General features: G+C 36.0%; 1 protein-coding gene across 1 annotated transcript in view; it reads left to right on the top strand.

Annotated features, from left to right (window-relative positions):
* Nucleotides 1–2,616: 2,616 nt before the first annotated feature.
* The window catches only part of CATSPERE (catsper channel auxiliary subunit epsilon), a 39,305-nt gene continuing 22,889 nt past the window's right edge, over nucleotides 2,617–19,032 (top strand). Inside the window, exons 1-8 of the mRNA XM_026082304.1 lie at nucleotides 2,617–2,666; nucleotides 3,640–3,709; nucleotides 5,362–5,450; nucleotides 8,116–8,146; nucleotides 9,466–9,543; nucleotides 10,629–10,735; nucleotides 14,856–15,348; nucleotides 15,737–16,208. Coding sequence (XP_025938089.1) covers nucleotides 2,617–2,666; nucleotides 3,640–3,709; nucleotides 5,362–5,450; nucleotides 8,116–8,146; nucleotides 9,466–9,543; nucleotides 10,629–10,735; nucleotides 14,856–15,348; nucleotides 15,737–16,208 — 1,390 coding nt within the window. The remainder of the gene's footprint in view (nucleotides 2,667–3,639; nucleotides 3,710–5,361; nucleotides 5,451–8,115; nucleotides 8,147–9,465; nucleotides 9,544–10,628; nucleotides 10,736–14,855; nucleotides 15,349–15,736; nucleotides 16,209–19,032) is intronic.

Raw genomic sequence — 19,032 nt, 5'->3', positions numbered from 1 at the left:
CATTCAGGCTTTTCATATGACTGTTGTTTTCTGCCTCCCAATAAATTGCAAGAGACTTGGACAGGAACTTTTTAAATAGATAACAGAGAACAGCAGCCGTGTGACATAATTTCCGCATTTCAATTAAATGAGCCGAAGAGATATGTAAAATTGTTATATCTGTATGTTTCCAATTACTCTGCTGAAAGAGTTCACGTGTTCTGATTATATATTTAAAAAATGAGACACGTAAGTCGATCTAAGTTGTTTAGAGCAGAGTTTTTGGTAAGAACTTCAGTAGTTCAGAAAATCAAGGGTGAGCACAAATGAAGCGAAAATGCTGTAACAAAGCCAAGAATGTCAGCTGACTACTAGCTAAGGCTCAGTGTGGCTCATGGGTCATACAGTGTTATTTCCTTCTCCTTACTATAATATTTCTTATTCAAGGTGAAGGACAACTGAAGGATTTTAATACTTTTCTGTTACTATTTTCCTATTGTGAGCAACTTCTGAATTTCCTTCAGGAAAAGTATCGATTGAAGAGAGAAAGAGCTCTTGACAATTAAAATGTCAGGGCAAATAGTCCAAGGGATGGGTTCTCTTTTAGCACTGATTCTATCTATGACAATGATATATATTTTACACTAAGGTCTTATCTACTCTAGAACAGTGGTTGCAGAAATGTAGTCTGTGAGACCATGGTTAGCTAACCTTAGGTATTCCACGGATCTACATCAAACAAGAAAATGTTGAAATTTGTCATTTTAATCTCATTAAAATATTCAATAAAAAGTAAACTAATTTTACTTCCTGATTATTTACAGCATTTTATTAGCATTTTTCTGCTTTAAATTTGTTGTTAAGATGTACAGTGGTTCATAAGAAATTTTGGGTGTTGACAGTGGTCCATAGTCCAAAATAGTTTAAAAATCACTGTGCCAGACAAAGTTGGCATCTCTAGCAATTCATACTCTCCAGAATGCCTTCAGGTTACCCTAGGAGGAAGGGAACTGAATATGTTGTAAGGAAGCATATAGAAGCTTTCAGCCTCTCCACAGAGAGGTTATATTAGATCTATTCCATCTCTCAGACAACACAAAAGGCAAAGAAGGTGTTACTTCATTTATAAACAAAAATATAATATACAAGAAGAAACTTAAAAAAAATCTGTAATAAGTCATAGGAAAAGAAATGCATTACAGAATACAATACCTTTTATATTTTTAAGTGTGATGGTGCAAAAGAGATGGTTCTTTCCCTAAAAATGTATTTACAGTGCCATCAGTGCTCTCTAGAGTGCTATAGCAAGAGCAGCTGATTGTCTGTTATGATGTTGCAAACGTCGGAGAATCATGCTGGGCAGATGGCAAGGTTTTATTTGTATGTCAAGTAACTTAGGGAAGAGAGCATTTCTAGTAGGCTGTGTTTTGTTTAGTACATATTATGGCTTTCATCATTGTAGTACCTGGTCTTTTCATATGGTGAAAAAATGTAGATCCTGATGGGTTCCCAGAAACAGAAAAGTAAGATAGATATTAGTTTGCATTCTAAGGAGTTGTTTACCAAAGACCAATGATGTCTCTTTAAACAAAATATTCTTTGTTAAGCAGCATTATTTACATCAGCTGAAAAGCTTTTTTGCTAGTATTATAAGATACTCATCAATTTATTTGAACATTGTGCTTAATGTAGTTAATCTGCTTGTTGCTGGTTATTACTGTTTTTAAATTAGTTATTCCAGTTAAACTTTTCCTTAACTATTTTTGTTATATTTAAAAACATTAATTTTTTTTAATCATGATAAAAATTAGATTAAGAACCTTACAGTTTTAAAATAATGTTTGTACATGTTGTCATAGTTGATACATTTCTACATACTAACACGCGTTCTCAACTCTTTGGTTAGATATATTTAGAATATGAAGGATCTTCATTTACTGTATGGGAATTTCCTGATGTATGTACTGCTAAAAACAAAAGGTAAGAGTTTCACAAATGAAAAACATCATCGCAAAAGTAAGATTTTGAATTCAGTGAGTGTATAACTAAGGTAATATGGACTACTTTTGAAATTTCAATGATAGTTTACGAAAGTGGGGGGTTTTGTTTGTTTTTTTTTTTTACTGATTTATATAAGCGCACATAAGACATCAACTGTCAGGACTGGAGATATACTGGATATCTCCGGTATACTATACAAAAAAACCCACTATCTTTTGTTCTTTGAAAAATTGTAAGGCCAGAACTGAAACGCTCGGAAATTAGATTTTTGAATTATGATTTGCAAAGACAACTCAGTTATGTAATACTACTAAAGAAGAAAAAGTAAGGAAATATGAAGTGAGTTCTTCAAATCTGCATGTTTCATTCTTCCCTAAAAGAATGGCAAATGAATTATTGTCTTTACAGAGCAGAATTAAAACTGAGTTTTCTGTATGTATTATATTGCAATTTAAATATTTACTTTTAAAATGTTAAATAGGAAAATAGACATATATGTCACAAATTCACTTTAATTACAGTGTTCCCCCTAAATTTCATTGCTGCTTGTGATCCAGACAGCAGCTTGCTCTCAAAGGCATGTGTAAATAAATTCCGTGTTTCCGAGTGTTACAATGTGTTAAGTGTGTACAAAGCATGCCTTTGACATCGGACACTGAAAATTTAATAGTATGTGTGAGTGATAGGTAATTTGGATTACTTATGTTTTGCAGGTTTTTAATCTCTCTGGGGCAGGGGAAATGAAGAGATGTGTAGGGGAAGCCCCCCCAAAATAATGAATATATGAATCCTTTTTGTTGTTTTTGTTCATTAAAACAAGAAGCCAAATATTGTTCAATATTTTACTGAGAAAGGCTGAAAACTACTCTTTTTGTTTTCCTAGGGCTATTTTTTGTCAGAATAGTTCCCTGAAATGGTATAGGTTAGAATAAAGACTTATGTCTTTGCTATATCTGTTTAACTGTAACCTATAATACCTGAGTCCTGATCAGTCCTTCCTTTCTTTTATCTGATGCTTTGGGACAGGATGGATGAAGAATAAACTGGTGAACAGGGTGAAGTGTGACCTTAAAGAGAGGTGATCAGGATATGCAGGCAGTCTGGAGTGACCTGTACCATATTGCATACTTAAAAAGCTTGGGGACTGGGACACTTCCCTGCCAGTTGGCTGTCATTAGGGGGCTTGTTTATACAGCTGCTGAGAGACAGTAGTCTCCTAGTTCTCACTTTCCCTGAAGTGTCCCTCTGATACTCTACAGCAACTAGGTTGTCTCACATACGTGTAAGGAGAAACGAACCAAAAGCTTAATGAATATTTTATATGCTTCTTGTCTCAAGTTTCTCTCACATTCTTCTTTTTTTATTATTATTATCTTTTATTTGGTCCAGTGTGCTTATAAATAATGCCCTGAAATGTTAATCTTTCAGTCTTAGAGATGTAGATTGTCTGTCACCCTAGTACTGAACTGCTAGATTGTGTTCTCTGTTTATGCTTAATAGAAATGTGGTGTCTTTTCTTGCATAGAATCTTCGAGAGGGCCCTGAAATCTTAAGTTTTCAAAATTTAGTCCAAGTAGATCTCTCAGAAGCCTATATCTGATGTAAAATCATCTTAAAGTTTTGTGTCATGTATGATGTTTATTTTTTAAATAACTTTAGTTCACCAACAACAACACTGAATTGTCCGACTCCTGGGACTTACAGAATTAAACCAAGAGTAACAATTGAGGTAAGCTGTGAAAAGAAATTGTGAGAAAATTAATTGTGGTCTGATCACTGTGTGATCACTGATCATTGAGTCTTTGGACACAGGTATCGGTCACAGCATCCATAGCCTGTTGCATAAGGGAACTCCAGAATTAAATATGCTAATTACAAAATAACCTACATCTGTATCTGTAAAGGTTGTGATGAAAAACTTCCAAATAAGAATGGAGTTGGACTAGTGTAGTAATGATTTGTTCTCTTGCAGGTTGAATCAATGAACTCTGTGATTTCTGATAGCATCCTTTATTTTATTGAAATGTTAAATATTTTACACATATTCCCTTTAACATCTAGTCACTCTGCTTGCTCTGCAAATTACGCACTTCCTGAATCTTCTCTGGTAATAAAAAGCAGCTGCTTCCCATCTAGCTGCAAAAAACTCAGCTTTTTCATAATAGTTTTTCTAACCACCATTGAGTATTTTAGTAAGAAATTCTGTAGCCTGATAAAGCGAAAAAATTGTATGGGACAATGTTAAATGATTTTATTCTCAAATTAAATGAGAGATAAGAAAACATAGTGCAGATGCGATTCATTTTCTTACTAAGTTCAGCAGTACTCTTGATTCTTAAATGTGTTTGTAATAAGAACAGTGTTTCCTGCCTCTTACATTGGAATGACACAGTTTATATGGATATTGTCAGAGATTACCATCGTGTTTACCACAAAAATCTTAGGATATGACAAATTAGTATTTTTTCAGTGTTTTGTAGAGAGCGTAATCAGTATGTTTGGAGATTGGAACTGAAGATGCTCGTGTAGAATCCTGGAGAGATGAAAATATATTGACAAAACTTGACATAATCGCTTTGTTGATTAAATGCCCGGAAAGAATCACAGTATCTTTTTAAGGGATTAAGGAAGTTTGCAATATGCTATTGAATCTCCATTCATTAGATAAGGCTGTTAAAAAGAAGTGAATGATATTTGGACTATGTCCCCTTGTATATCTCCATTTAAGGTGGCACAGAAACATAGATACGCTGCATATATGCAGTGCATACTAGTCAGAATTGATCTAATATACAGACATTTTAAAAAAATCATGTGAGAAACCTCTCTTAATTTTATGTTTTCTGAGATGAAATTGCTGCAGATTATTTCATGAACATCATAGCTAATTTTTGCTTATTCATTTGTGTCCTCTAACTCTCTCTTTTCCTTATGACCCTTTCCTAATGCAAAACCTCAGTTCCCTCTCACATGTTTCACCTCACTCTTTTCATCTAAATGATCCTAAGTCTTATCTGTGTGTTCAAACTCTCTTCTCCTGTTCATATTTCCATTTCCCCCCAGTATCTCTTGAGCCATTCCAGAACAGGTTCTACTACTCATATTTTGAACTACTGGTTGAACAAGAGGTAGCAAATGTTGTAATGAATCCTAACCTACATATGCAATGATTGGCCAAGACTTTTCAGACCTTCCATTTCCAAGCATGTTTGTATGTTTGTAAATCGTCTCACTGAATTCAATTAGACTAGTCATAAATCAAAGGTTTTTTTCTGCAAGTAATAAAGCATTATATAAATGCGTATATCGATATTAGTAAAATATAAACCAGTGGCGTTAGGAAGACACTATATGAAAGTAAAACATGTTTCTGTCTTCTAGACATTTGAGGATAAAGAACGGTATTTGCCTGCTTCTGACCATTCTAATTGTTTTTTGTGGTATGCGACAACAGCTTCACAGCCAACCAGGTAATGTTTTTCCTTTGTGAATATTTTTGGAAATATATAATTTAATCGTAATATTTTCTAACAGGGTAATATTGTTAATGATCTGTCTGAAGAAATGAAAAATCTGCCAGTGTAGAATTTATGAATTTTAGCAAGTGTTGGGTATTATATATAGATATGTATGGGCCAAATTGAGAACTCCATTTTGCATGTTGGTCTCATTTGAATTCTTTGCTATCTTTTGCTTCTATGTTGATCTGAAATCCAAGGGAAGTGAAAAGAGAAGCTTTTGCACTTAGCCCAAGTCTAAAAATTAAGGTCATTGAAGTATTGATTCAGATGTAGGACTGAACAAAATGTAGCCATTGCCCAAGGTAGAGCAGCTTTTCAGGACAGAATTGCAGAAGAGAGCCGCATGAGCAACAGATTACAAAGGAAAGGGTGTATTACTCACCTAAAGAGTCAGACTTGGAATGACTTATGTCTAAGAGGCCTGAAGGTTATAGAAGAACCTCCTATCTAGTGTAGAAAGCAGGAGGATTTTGATTGCAGAGGCCAGAAGGAAGTACACATCCCTTCTAAGGAGTCAATAGTAGAAGTAAGAATATCTTGGATGCTGTTATAAGATTCCAAAGAATGCTCAAGGGAGGAAAATGAGGCAGGGACTTTATTCTTTTGTCTGTATCTATGTATTTATTATGCTCACTAAAGAAAGTAATGATTTTTAAATGGTATAAAATAAACACGTCTGTCTGCTCCCTTTCACATGTCCCTGCAGAAGTATACGTCAGAATGAAGTTGTATCTGGAAAGCATGTGCTCAGACAAATAGGAATAAAAAATAATTGAACAGAAGGTGCCACTTGTGTGAAGTTTTTACATACAGAGAGCCTATGATTTTAAAGTGTGCTAGGCAGATCAAGAAAAAAACAGTAGTGAAGTTTAAGAGCACATATTTTAACATAGTGAGACCAAACAGAAAACCTTGGTGGTTGTCAGTTTAGGAAGCCATACCAGAATTTGGTCACTTTACAGTCAAAAGTACTGGGAAATTATTATTTCAAAACTTATCTTCAAACTTTTCTGAAAAAGTTTTATAGATTTTTATGAATAAAAACAGTAGTTTTTAGGCTAAAACTTGTATTCCACCTGTTTGACCCATGGAATTTGCTAGTATTCAGCTTACTTTATTTATTTAGGAGGAAAAATCTATAGTGTTAGTCAGGAATATTTTTAATGGCATATTTTGCTTACAAAATGCAAATGTATATGTATACTAAGTGTGTGTGTATATATATATACACACACACACACACACACACTTATGTATACTAAGTCCTATTTCTCTAAACATAGTAGAAATAAATAGCAGTAGCTTGCTATTTTGCAGTTTTTGAACCGCTCCAGTAACTCCTGTATACTGCAAAGCTTTGTCTATGCTTGCTTTCAAAAGCCATAGAACTGTTTATCTCTTTTTATTTGTATAATAGGCTAGTCAGTCCCTTACCTTTCCTTACTTTTTTTTTTTCTGTCAATCCCAGGGTAAACTTTCTTGCATGTTTTCTGTTCTGATTAGTGTTAATGTTGCCTGAAGTATGCATTTTTTTTTATTTTGCTGGAAGCAAGACACTGAATACGATTATCAAATTGAAATAAAATGTGATTGACAAGAAGCAAAAGACAGCCTTAACAGCAGCAAACAGTATCTCCCATCCTAAAAGAATTATAGATCAGACAACTTTTTTTGCTCTTCAAATTCAGTCACATTAGCTAGGATTATTTGTGTCTTTGCCTGAAAATTGAAAACTTAATTTTGAAGCCACGGGGATTTCTTTCAGCAGATTTGAAGATAATTGGCAGATTTTTAACATTTTACTTGAGTTGTGATTAAAACATGTTTCCGCAGTATAAACTCTAATCCTTGTCTACAGTTTCTTTTTTCCACTTAAACTGGTGGGTGGATTCTTGACCTCTTTTGAAGGCAATGGATTTTTTTTTATCACTGATTTTGTTGGAACTAAGGTTTTGTCCAGGAGGTTTAATGCGGTTTGATTTCATGCAATCCTAATATGATTGTATTTCTGGCATCCAAGACACAGCAGTTCCCCTGCCTCTGCCTCTCAAGTCACAGCCGTTGGAACTCACCCGTTCCAGCTGCAGCAAGAGTGCAGAAGACTCAGGCCTGAATTCTAATGCAAGCAGCACTTTGCTCCCTGTCATGCAGTTACAAAGAGGGACCTGTCCCCCATCAGTATCGGTCAGAGGGAATGTTCCCCTGCTATTGGGTACAACAGAGTCTCCATAGTGCTGTTTGATACAGCAGGTATCCTTCCTTGCAGACTGGTTTTATTTTAATCTGATAACTTCAAATAAGGTGAAATTTAACAGAAGAACATATTTCTTTAAACAATACATATTTTTGTAAGGGAAAAGCTACATTATTTTAAAAAAAGCATATGAAAGATATGTAAAGTATGTTTTAAATGAGAACCGTCAGCAAATATGGATGTCTCACCTTAAATATTGAAATATTTATGCAGTGGACCAGCCAAAGACAATATGTTAAGCACATTATATTATAACATGTTCTAGACACTATATGTATGTCTCCTACAAGCAGATTAATTTTAGATAAAAACTTTTTAATGATAATTTAAAGTAATATGTAATTTATTTTGTTTCTATAGAACAGATCCACTCTCAGTAAATGAAAGCCAGGTAAATTTAAGTTTGACTGTGTCCTTTGGCTGTATATCTTAATCTAGGTATTCTCCAAATCTTTTCTCACTTTCATGAAATACAATTTTGACATGAATTCAGGCTGATTAAAGGGAGACTTTGGCCAACCTCTTATGGATGTCTTTGAATTTGCGTGCTTGTTTGAGATTTTTAAAATGTGTGTCATACAATGAATCTGATTAAAACAATCCATTGGTACAGTAAACTACTATGACCTATCATTTGTTTATAAAATTTGTTATTTTACAACATCTGCCAAATTTAATATAAACAGATTATAACATAAATTATTTCCTACCTCATCCCCTTTTTGCTGGACTGTGAGAGAGATTGTGATCATAGGGGAAAATAAGGAAACTTTAAAGAAAAGAAAGGGTCATTGCTTACAAATTGAAGTCAGGGACCTGCTGCCTAAGTAGTGTGTAGCCTAATGAAAATGTACAACCTGACTGAACTCCACAGCTGTGGAAGCAAGCTTATATTCTGCCTATGTAAGTTCTTCTCTGCAGCTACCTCTGAGAAAGCAGCTATATGATTACTTAGTTTGCCCTATTCCAAGGACAGATTGCAAGACTTGGCATTTTGCTTTGAGTAGATGAGTAAGAAACCGCAGGATGTGAACTGTCGGATGTGAACTTTTAGCATGTCAGCTGCTTTGTGATACACCCTTATACTGTAGTGCTTTGTGGTAAATGTGGTGAATGAGCCTCACTGAATGGTGATTCCCTTTGCATGTACCATGAGATGGAAATGCCATGTGTTTGTCTTCTTCCTGACTGAAAGAGCAATATAGTCAGCTGTTTGGCAGTCATGGCAGCATAYGTGATACACGTTGTAATAAAAGCTTTGTAACATTTCGTGGACAAGAAACAAATTCTTATTGTTTTTAACGGGGAGTAACCCCTCCTTATCCTTCGTCCTGTGCTATGGGAACACAGGCTGTGTATAACTGCATAGCCCATGTGGATGGAGAGGGACTGAAGAAAGGCTTCTGAGGGAAGAGTGAAGGCATCAGAGGGGAAGAAAAATCTTTTGCATGAACTCTTACTCATTTCCCCTCTATTTCTGAGAAAGGAGGTGCTACTTCCCTCAAGTTTTTGTTGCATGTTGACATCAACAGGAAGCAAAGCTTAAAAGATTAGCTTACAGCATAGGCATTTCCTAAGATAACATAATTATTACATGATCTTATGTGTTGTCACAAGAAGAAATATTATCATGGTGATAGAATATTAATGTTTGTTAGTAAACTGTTAGCTTGCATCTCTCTCTTTTTTTTTTTTTTTTTAACTTGTTAGGAGTTAATTTTATGGGTATATGATCCTGAAACTGCAGATGCTTCTGAACTGAACCACACTGCAATTCGTCCTTCACAAGTATGTTGAAATGATGCCACTTAAGAAAAAAGTTAAAATGTATGTCTTATGAAAATTTACCAGTCAAAAGTGGAAATGTCTTATTGAAATACACTGCCTGTACACGCCTTATTTCACTTTACTGTATTGAGGAAAATAAATTTGCAGGATTTTCTCCCCTCTTAATACTGCAGCAGGAACACAGGTATAAAGAGTGAAGTGAAACCTATTGTCTGTTTCATAGAGACAGAATAATTAGCAAGCTGAAGTAATTCAGTCAAATTTTGGTCTTTGCAAAAATTATACTCAGAATTAGTAGCTGGTACTAATATGCGGCAATTGAACACACGTCCCCTTTTTTCCAGATTTCCTCAGGCATCTGCATAGCAAACTGTTAGAAAACATGTTTAAGTAAAAGCGTTGTAGGAGTCCTGATATATGACTATATACTGTACAAACTCATCTGTGCAGCTAGTCTTGTGAGTGAAGGGGACCATTCATGGAATTATTCCACATGGATTAGTTGTAGGGATTAATGTGTACAATAAATAGGGTTTCTGATCTAAATGAATGACAGAAAGTATTTAGTCTTTGGTATTGTGCCTGACATGAGGTATGCATGCATGGCACCACCATTTATTTTAGAAATTACTTTTTTATTTTGTCATTATTATATCTTTTAATATTTTTTCCATTTTTTTTAATAATTGACATGATTAACTTTAAGATTAAAAAGAAAAAAAGTAGCAATATTAATTGTATTACTAAGGCATTTTTATTAGATTACTAGATGTTAAGCAAGTGTTTGTTTTCTATTTGCTGCTATGGAAAGAATGCAAAGAAAATTGAATTTGGCTCTGAATGCAGTATTCTAAAATGAATAGATTGAGTAGAAATGATTCTAATGGTATGTCATTCTTTGAAAATGTATTTTATAATATGAAATTTCATTTTAACATCAGAATTTCAAAAGAGAGAAGTTCTCAGCAACAGCTGAATCTATTTTAGATCTACTATTCATTGACGTAATGCTGGGTTTGGAATTAGAAATGACCAGACAGCAACCAGTCGGGTGATAAATAATAACTTGTATTTTATTTAAACAGAGTTCTCAGAAACTCAGCAAGCTGTTCTGGAATTTGGGACAGGATCCCGTTGTACATACCTATTTGAAAAAAGACAAATACTATGCTCAGGAGCATCCAAACTTAGGGTACAGTATCTTATTTATTTATTTTAATGGAATTCTATTTAAAATTATTTTACAATCATGACTGTACAGACAGTTGTTGATAAGTAGATTTAGAAATAGCATTTAATAAAGTAGTTGGGTCATTTTTCGTGTCTGTTTTTTAATTACACTGTAGTAAGTAATATTGGAAGGGTATTAGGATACCTATTAATTTAGCTATAAGTAAGGATTGTATACCACACACACACAGACAATCTAAAAAAGAAGGACATAGTGCCCAAAGAACTTCAAAGTTTCTTTCTAACAGTTTTGCTGCATGGAAGGGGTAGGATAATTGCAGAAAGACAGATGCTTCCAAGCCTTCGAATTGGTAGAATCAATCCTGTGCATTTCAGAATACCTTAGGGAAAAGCCTGACCTTTGCAAGAAGATGTAGTCTTTTCTGTTTTTATGGTTACACAGCACTTCTGTTGGCTGATAACAAATCAGAAACAGCTTCCAAATTTGGGACAACTTTTAAGTACCTGGCTTGGAAAACGCGAGGAGACCCATATGTCCTTTTAGAGCTTGTGCAGCATGAGATCACTTCAAACTCCTCAAAATTCTCTTTGCAAGTTCTCTTGGTGTCCTCATATGGCTGACTATGGCCATGTCTGGGCCTCCTTTTTCTATACTGAAATAACTTTTGTGCTTCAGTAACAATTTTTGCCTGTTTTTACCTTTTCCTTGAGGAAAGAGCTTGTCATCTGCTAGCCAGGTTTATCTGCCGTTTGTTCCTTTCACCATAGTACTTAAAACTAAGTAACCGCTCTTAGACTTTATTATTTTACAAAGCTGTTGCTGTTTTTTAAATTCAAGCGCTTGTTCTTACATAGGCCTTTCAGTCTGTACAATTCACTGCATGTAATTGTTCTACTTCATATGTATAGAAGCCCATGGAATAAGGACTGAGACTGGACTCAGAAATCACCTAAAATTTTTACTGTAATGGTATTTGAGTCTTGCTTGTTAAGTTGTAAGTATCAGCTCAAAGCTTAACATACCCCCGTTCAGGCACGATACTCCTGGAAATTCAAAACCTGTGTAAGGTGTTGTGTTGAACACATCATCCTCATTTAGAAAAAATCTTGGCCAGATACTCTTCTTCACTGTTTTCTAGACTTCTAAGTGGGGTTGTATGTTTTTCCATTATGCGCTGATATTTCACGCCTAATTTCAAAAAGGAAGAAAGATCGCTCAGTTGGACTATCAGGCTCAGTTAAACTGCTTCCGGTATCTCTGCTTCCTGCTTGCTCAGGACTGAGTTCATTGTGTGAAACGCCACATATTAGACACTTTCTGTCACCTCTTTGGTGAAGAGTTTGTCCTTTTCTGTCAGCCTTCCAAGAACGATTAGCTAACTATAGCCCTGAGTGGTGATGAGCAATGGCAGTGGTAATATGGTTCTAAATCTATGTGATAAAAATTATATCCAAAGTATTAATTCTCCTTTTAATGCTTGTTTATTTGCAGTCATGCCCTCACTTGGGGGGGGGGGTTGTGTTCTTCATGAGAACAGCAAGGAAGTGGTGCTTGGAAGGTGAGGGGAAAGAGGAGGAAATCTCAGTGCCTCCTTGTACTACAGCATCCACCCTTGGGCGACATTCATAAGAACTTTTCTTAAGAACGTTGTACAGGATTTCAAAGCAGGAAAGCATTTTCCTTTCCAAGAGTATTTAATACACACAGTGCTTTGCAATGTAAAGTGAAAACACAACAGGCCAGCAGTGACATAAATTCACAGTTTTTATTTGATTGTGAGCTGATCAGAAAATAGATTAAATGGTTAAATAATAGTGATGTGCATACGAGGACGTATGTGTAGCAAACGGATTTGTCACCAGTTTTGTGATCTGTAAGAATAAAATTTTATTCTGCGTAAGCCTTTTGCGAAGCTAATTCAAATATATTAGAGCTAGATTTTGGCACAGAGGTACTGAAAATGACTCTGGTTTACGTTTTTTGAGTTCTTACTGCATATGTTTCTTGCAACATATTTGCCATCTGTCTCTTAGATACTTACCCTTGTTTTATACACTCTCTGAATACCCAATTAAAACAAGCTACACTGCTATTTTGTGACTTTTTCTTCTTTTCTAAGTTTACTCATAGCCTGTAATTAATGGTATTTATGATTCTGCAAGAAATGATTATGACTTTTAACAGGAGCAATAGCTGCTTATGTAGCTTCGGTTTGTGCTCCATCAGTTGTATATTTCTATCTGATCGCTAGATGGCAACATAGTAACATCTCTTATCAAAAGTTGCTGTAACTGGAGAAGGGCTTTTTCTATCACATTTTTCACACAGGAGCTAGAATAATCTCCCCCTCCCCCCTTCCCCCCAAGAAAGAGAATATATGCATTCTGGCAGTGTCAGTAAATAGTTTCTCAATGATGTGAATGCTGGTATAACTTTTTTTTAATCTCATTAGCTCCTTCTTTTTCAACAACCAAAGTACAGAGTAATCAAGTAAGAGAAAGTAAAATCTGCTTCATAAATTAACAGTCTTTTTTCTTCAGATAGGGAAGAGAATCTGATTAATCTGAATTTTCGCATACATACATCTGGCTGTTTTGTGGAAACACCTTTTACTGAAAAGTGTCATCATCTTCAGAGGGGCTTGCCTTTGGCACCCTATCAGATCCATTATAATCCTTTGTATTTCATCAACTAGTCATATTATGCCACCTGAAATTAGGGAATTAATTTTGGAAAGCTGTGCAGTTCCTATTAATTGAAAAAGAACAAAAATCTTTTCTCTGTCTTGATTATCTTGCATTATCCACTCTCTATGTGTTTCCTGGGAACGTCAGTCACTGTGGAGGATTTTAGGAGGAACCCGCTAAGTTTCAGACTCACTCTAGACTTCATATCCTGGAGCTACTAGAAATATGTTCATATCATTGTATGTCCTAATAAAGGGGCAGTAATACAGAGGCAAGTACACTACATACTCATCATTGGGAGAACCACACAGATTGTTGGTCTCTGTATGGAATCCATTAATTAACTGAACTCACTAATGATTCCATGGAATACACTGACCATAGAAAAGTGAAGCATGTAAGTGTAAGGATATAGATTAATATGATTTGATTTGGGTTTTTTTTAAATCTGATTCTGTAAGCTAGTTGTTTACCAAGCAGCCTGCTTAAATTTTCTGCTATCAGTGCTTGAACTTCTGCATCAGGGATGCTTGTGTAACTGTCAATGTGATGCATACATTCACACAGAGTCTGTAAGAAATTAAGGGTTTTTTTTTTTTCTGTTGAGATGATTTGTTCCATTTSCCATTAGAGAAACAAAAAGGTGATGAAATGCAATTAATGTTTGACACCAAAATAGGTCGTCTTCACAAAGACTTAGAAATTCTCAAAATTCATGACTGTTTCTGTTATCAGGTTTGCCAGTCTGCATGATTTATAAAGAGCCTAATCCTACAAGTAGGTTATCTCTTTTAAGCCCCGTTTTCTCATATTGCTTATCAACAAAACTCTTGCTGATTATCAGTGGCCCTGATCACCATCTGCAACATCTATGGGCCTGGTATTAGTTCTTGTTGATCAGCTTTCTTCTACACACTCTGACTAGCTCAAAGGAGGTTGTGGGGAAGGTGGGGGAGAAGGTGGCCTCAGTAATAGTGAATGCTGTATTATTCCATGGAGTTATAACATTATAACCATTCATTTTTAAGTCCAGATATTTTTGCTTTTGGCAGTCACATCTTGCAGAAATGTACAGTTCCCAGACAACACTGAGATATGGAATATACCTGCTTTTGTAAGTTTAGAAGTTAAAATCCAACCACAGGCAAATTCTGGTCTTTTTCTCCCTGTTTGTCTTCTATCTTGTGGAATTAGAAGAAAATTAGGAAATAATTTTGTACCACTGTAGCTGGAAGAGAGAGCTTTTGTGGATGTGCAGCCTCTCTATCCTGAAAACAACTCCACTACCCAAATAGCTAATTCAGGACCTTGACTGTAGGTGTAGTTCTTCTAAGAATGTGACATAAGTCTAATCACATAGCTGAATTTGTTTCAATGACCTCAACAGAAAGGTTTCATCTTGCAAGTTTATCTGTTGTTTCTTTCATTTTCAGATTATGGACAGTGAAAGTACCTGCAGTATCAGAAGACATCATAATAAATATACATGGAAAGGCAATAGCATTTCAGGAATGCTTTGTTCTAGATACTCCCTTTATAATTCCAAGGCCTAAACAATCATTTACTAGCAAGGAAAATGACACCTCACTCTGTTCCCCCAGTAATAGTGACATCTCCATTACATGGTCTGCATGTTTTCCAACAACAGCTGTTTTATTATCAGATTTTGGAACTTTCTATACAAATGATGGATTCAAAACTTACGAAGAAATCAAAGTTCCTTCAGATGCTTTGACCCAAGACCTAAATAACAATGTAACTGATGTGACTCTAACAGATAACGGAATCTTATTTTTAATAAATGGAACTATTTATAAAAGAGAATCTAATGATTTTTTTAAACTTGGGGCAGAACACAAGCTTCCTGAAACAGAAATAACTGGAATACATTCAAGATACTGGTGTTCATCTGTCTATCCAGTGCAGGTAAGTTATCTTCAGTTCTCATTTAACATTTAAAATACAGATGCTCTTCACTAAATGTCTGAACGAATCTATTTTAGATCTACTCTTCATTGATGTAATGCTGGGTTTGGAATTAGAAACAACCAGAAAGCAACAAGTTTACTTTCAGGACATTTCAAAATAAGATCTGGATACTGTGAGTGGCTCTGCACGAGCTCATGTAGCCATATGGAACCATTTCTAGGATCACAGCTTAAATTTGTAAATTCATTCCGATGGAGCTCTGCTGATGACATTAGCTGAAGATATCCCACAACATTTTGATTTCCTAATATACATCTTTGATGTAAACTTTAAGGGAAGATATTGTTTACCTAATCACTGTTGTTTTTGTTTTTGTTTTTAACAGAATGGAAAACAACTAAGTACTTTGGCAGCATGGACATCTAATGAGCTGTATCTTGCATATAACGAAATATTTAATAAAATAGCAGATACAACAAACTTAGTGAAGTCCTTAAATTTTCCAGACTATGCTGCTTTATCTATAGAGACTGTTAGCTATGACTCAGTCCCATCTGAAATTATATTGTTGCTGATCTGCAATGGCTGCAGCCCCTCCAGACTGTTTTATCTGGCATTTTATAGAGAAGACAGACAATTTTGGGGCTTAAGAGAGTTTTATTTACCTGTTCCTCACAGTTCTGTTATGAGAATGATATATTTGAATTCAGCATTATCATGTGGTCTACTGTGGGACAGTGAGAACATTTACTACACCTACAAAAACAACACAACTAATGGATTTTTTCAAGTATCTGGATCAAATCTATCTCTACCAGAAATGTCTAATGGGAGCACTATTCACCAGATTATTCTTGGTTAAGTATATTATATTTAAGTAGTTATTAAGTAATTTTTAATTAATTGCTAAAGTAAAAGAGAAATTTTAAGAAGGGATTACTGAGTCTGTCTTTTTGTAAATGATAGTCATAGAATAATAGTTAATAATTTCATTGGCTTATTAAGACAAAAAAATTGTCACTTTTAGATGGACAGACGTATCAAGCAAATTTTTATTCTTCAGGTAATGTTAACTATCATCCAGTATGATTGTACTAAGAAAACTCAACAGCTTTTGGCCTTAGTGTTTGTTACAGCAACATAGCTGTATCTATTGTCTGTTTAGGAGGATGATTATTTTTGTCCTATTCTGCTTGATTCGAAGTTTAATGGCATGAAATCTCTGCTGTTTCTTAAGAGAAGGTGATTGAAATGGCATGGCAGCAAAAACTTTTTCACTACATCAAAGAGAGATTATTTTGCAGCTTTCTGACTTTTTAAGCACCCCTTTCACATTATAATCACAGCATCATGCTGACAATATCTGGAATTCCCAAGTAGGCCATGACTGTTATTAGGGCATAGTCCTTTCATTTGTTATTCCAGCCTCAAGAAACTTCATCAGGTCTCTTCCTGTGGTAGCTGCTCATCTTTGGTAGGCAATTAAAGAAGAATTCAACTAAGCAGGTGCCATTCACTCTACAGACAATGGTATGTCTGTTTAATTACTTGAGTCACCTGGTGAATGTACAAAAGTCCAATCTGAATCCATCTCTACAAAATTTAGAATTCAGTGGATCCATGCTGGACACTACCACAGCCGTATCCTACAAAATTTTTCCTGAAACTTGGAAGATCTGATCCTACAGCTGTGAGCTATTGTTCCAAACAAAACCCTTCTGCAAGTGCAGTATCATACAGGAAAGCCCTCTTGGGCAAAAACAGCTACCTCCAAAGACCATAGTAAATACTTATTGGGACTAGGCTTACAAGATGAAGCCAGCAGGCTCATGGGATACTCAAAATTCTACTTCCTTATGCATCTAATGTGATGTAGAAGATGGATCCTAACAAGGTCATGCAGTGATGGTTTGAGAGCCAAGCACCTCAATGCAAATATAGCAACAGCTGAGAGGATACTTACAAAGAGCAGGAAGAAGCTAGGCAGATTATGGCAGAACTACCAGCCAACTGCAGCACACTGCAGGTGGCAGGCCAAGGGTACTGGCAAGAAGACTTCTGAAGAGGACGTGCTAAATATTTCTGCTAAAATAACCTCAAGTTGTCTACAGAGGGGTTAAGTCTATTGACAATGCCATGAGAGGAGGCCAAGTGATAGTACTGAAGCAATATTTCTTAGTGGTCCTTTTTAAAGAAAGTGCCTGGATTTATAACCGCAAATCAGGCTTACGGAGACTTGCAAAAGATTACACCGAGTACCATTTCCCTCCTGGCTCAGAAAGGAGAAGCATGAGAGGGAACCCTATTAATCAAGCTTCTAGCACTCTGTTGAGAAAGAGTTTCTGCCTCATGGCCACCGCAGCTTTCCTTGCCTCTGACTAGAGCTGGTCCTGAAAAAGGTTGTGCTGCTCTCCCTGGCATAGGCTGCAGGCAACTCTGTCCAAATGGTAAGATGGGCTGAGCCTCTGGCCTTTTTCTTGGGTGACTGTGGGACATTTAAAACAGGAGCACACTTTAATAGACTATAGTTATAAACAGATCTACATGATCCAAAATCAGGCCCTGCAATATGCTCCACATGAAGTAATGATTGAGCTCAACTACAGAAACAAAGCATACAGGAGATGAAAGCAGGGACAGGCTACCAATACAGAAACATTGCCTGGGCGTGAAGGGACAGAACTGAGAAAGCTGAAGCTTGGCTGGAATTGAGACTGGCAAGGTATATGAAGGATGACAAGAAAGGCTTCTGTAGGTGCATCAGCATCAAAGGGAAGAAGAAGGAAAACATGGGTGTGCTGCTCAACTGGGCAGGAGACCTAGTGACTAGAGATACAAAAAAGGCTGAAGCAGTCAATGCTTCCCTCCCTCAGTCTTTATTGGCAAATGATTTTCAGGCCTACCAGGTCTCCATTCCAAATAGCAAATTTTGTGGGAGAGAGTTACTATCCACAGTATAGGAGGATTTAATTAGGAACTGTTTAGACTAGCTGGACATACACAGTCCATGGGATCAGACAGGATATGTCTAAGAGTGCTGAGAGAGCTGGCTGATGTCATTGCATGGCCACTCCCATTGTCTTTGTATAGTTGTGGTGATCAGGGGAAAAAGGCAGACATCTCACTCACCCTCCCAAAAAGAGAGAAGAAGGACTAGAAGAGCTACAGGCCAGTCAGCCTAACCTCAGTGCCTAGGAAGATTATTGATCAAATCTCCTGGAAGGCATTTTCAGTCACAGGAGGGATGAAAAGGTAATTGGAAACAGTCAGCATGGATTTACCAAGGAAAAATCATGCTTGACCAATCTGATCACTTTCAGTGATGAGACGACTGGCATGGTGAACAAAGGGAGAACAGTAGGTCTCATTTACCTTGACCTTAGCAATGCATTTGATATGCAGTGGGTGTACAGGGTGGGTGAAAAACTGGCTGACCTGTAGGGCCCAAAGGGTCAATAGTTCAAAGTCTAATTGGCAGAGGCTGATAACAGGCTGGTATTATTTAACATCATCATCAGTGGGATGAAATGCACCCTCAATAAGTTCATGAATTATATTAAATTGGGGGCAACAGCTGATAACCTGGAGAACAGGACGTAATCCCTTTGAAGTGAATCTTTGAAATGAGTTTATTTTCACCATCCCTTTCAGATTATACTGTTTTAAGAGAGCCACCACTAA

Source organism: Apteryx rowi, unplaced genomic scaffold (genome assembly GCF_003343035.1).
Source record: "Apteryx rowi isolate R43461 unplaced genomic scaffold, aptRow1 scaffold_117, whole genome shotgun sequence".
Classification (NCBI taxonomy): domain Eukaryota; kingdom Metazoa; phylum Chordata; class Aves; order Apterygiformes; family Apterygidae; genus Apteryx; species Apteryx rowi.
The sequence above is the reverse complement of the archived record's forward strand: the minus strand, read 5'-3'. Positions and strand labels throughout refer to the sequence as shown.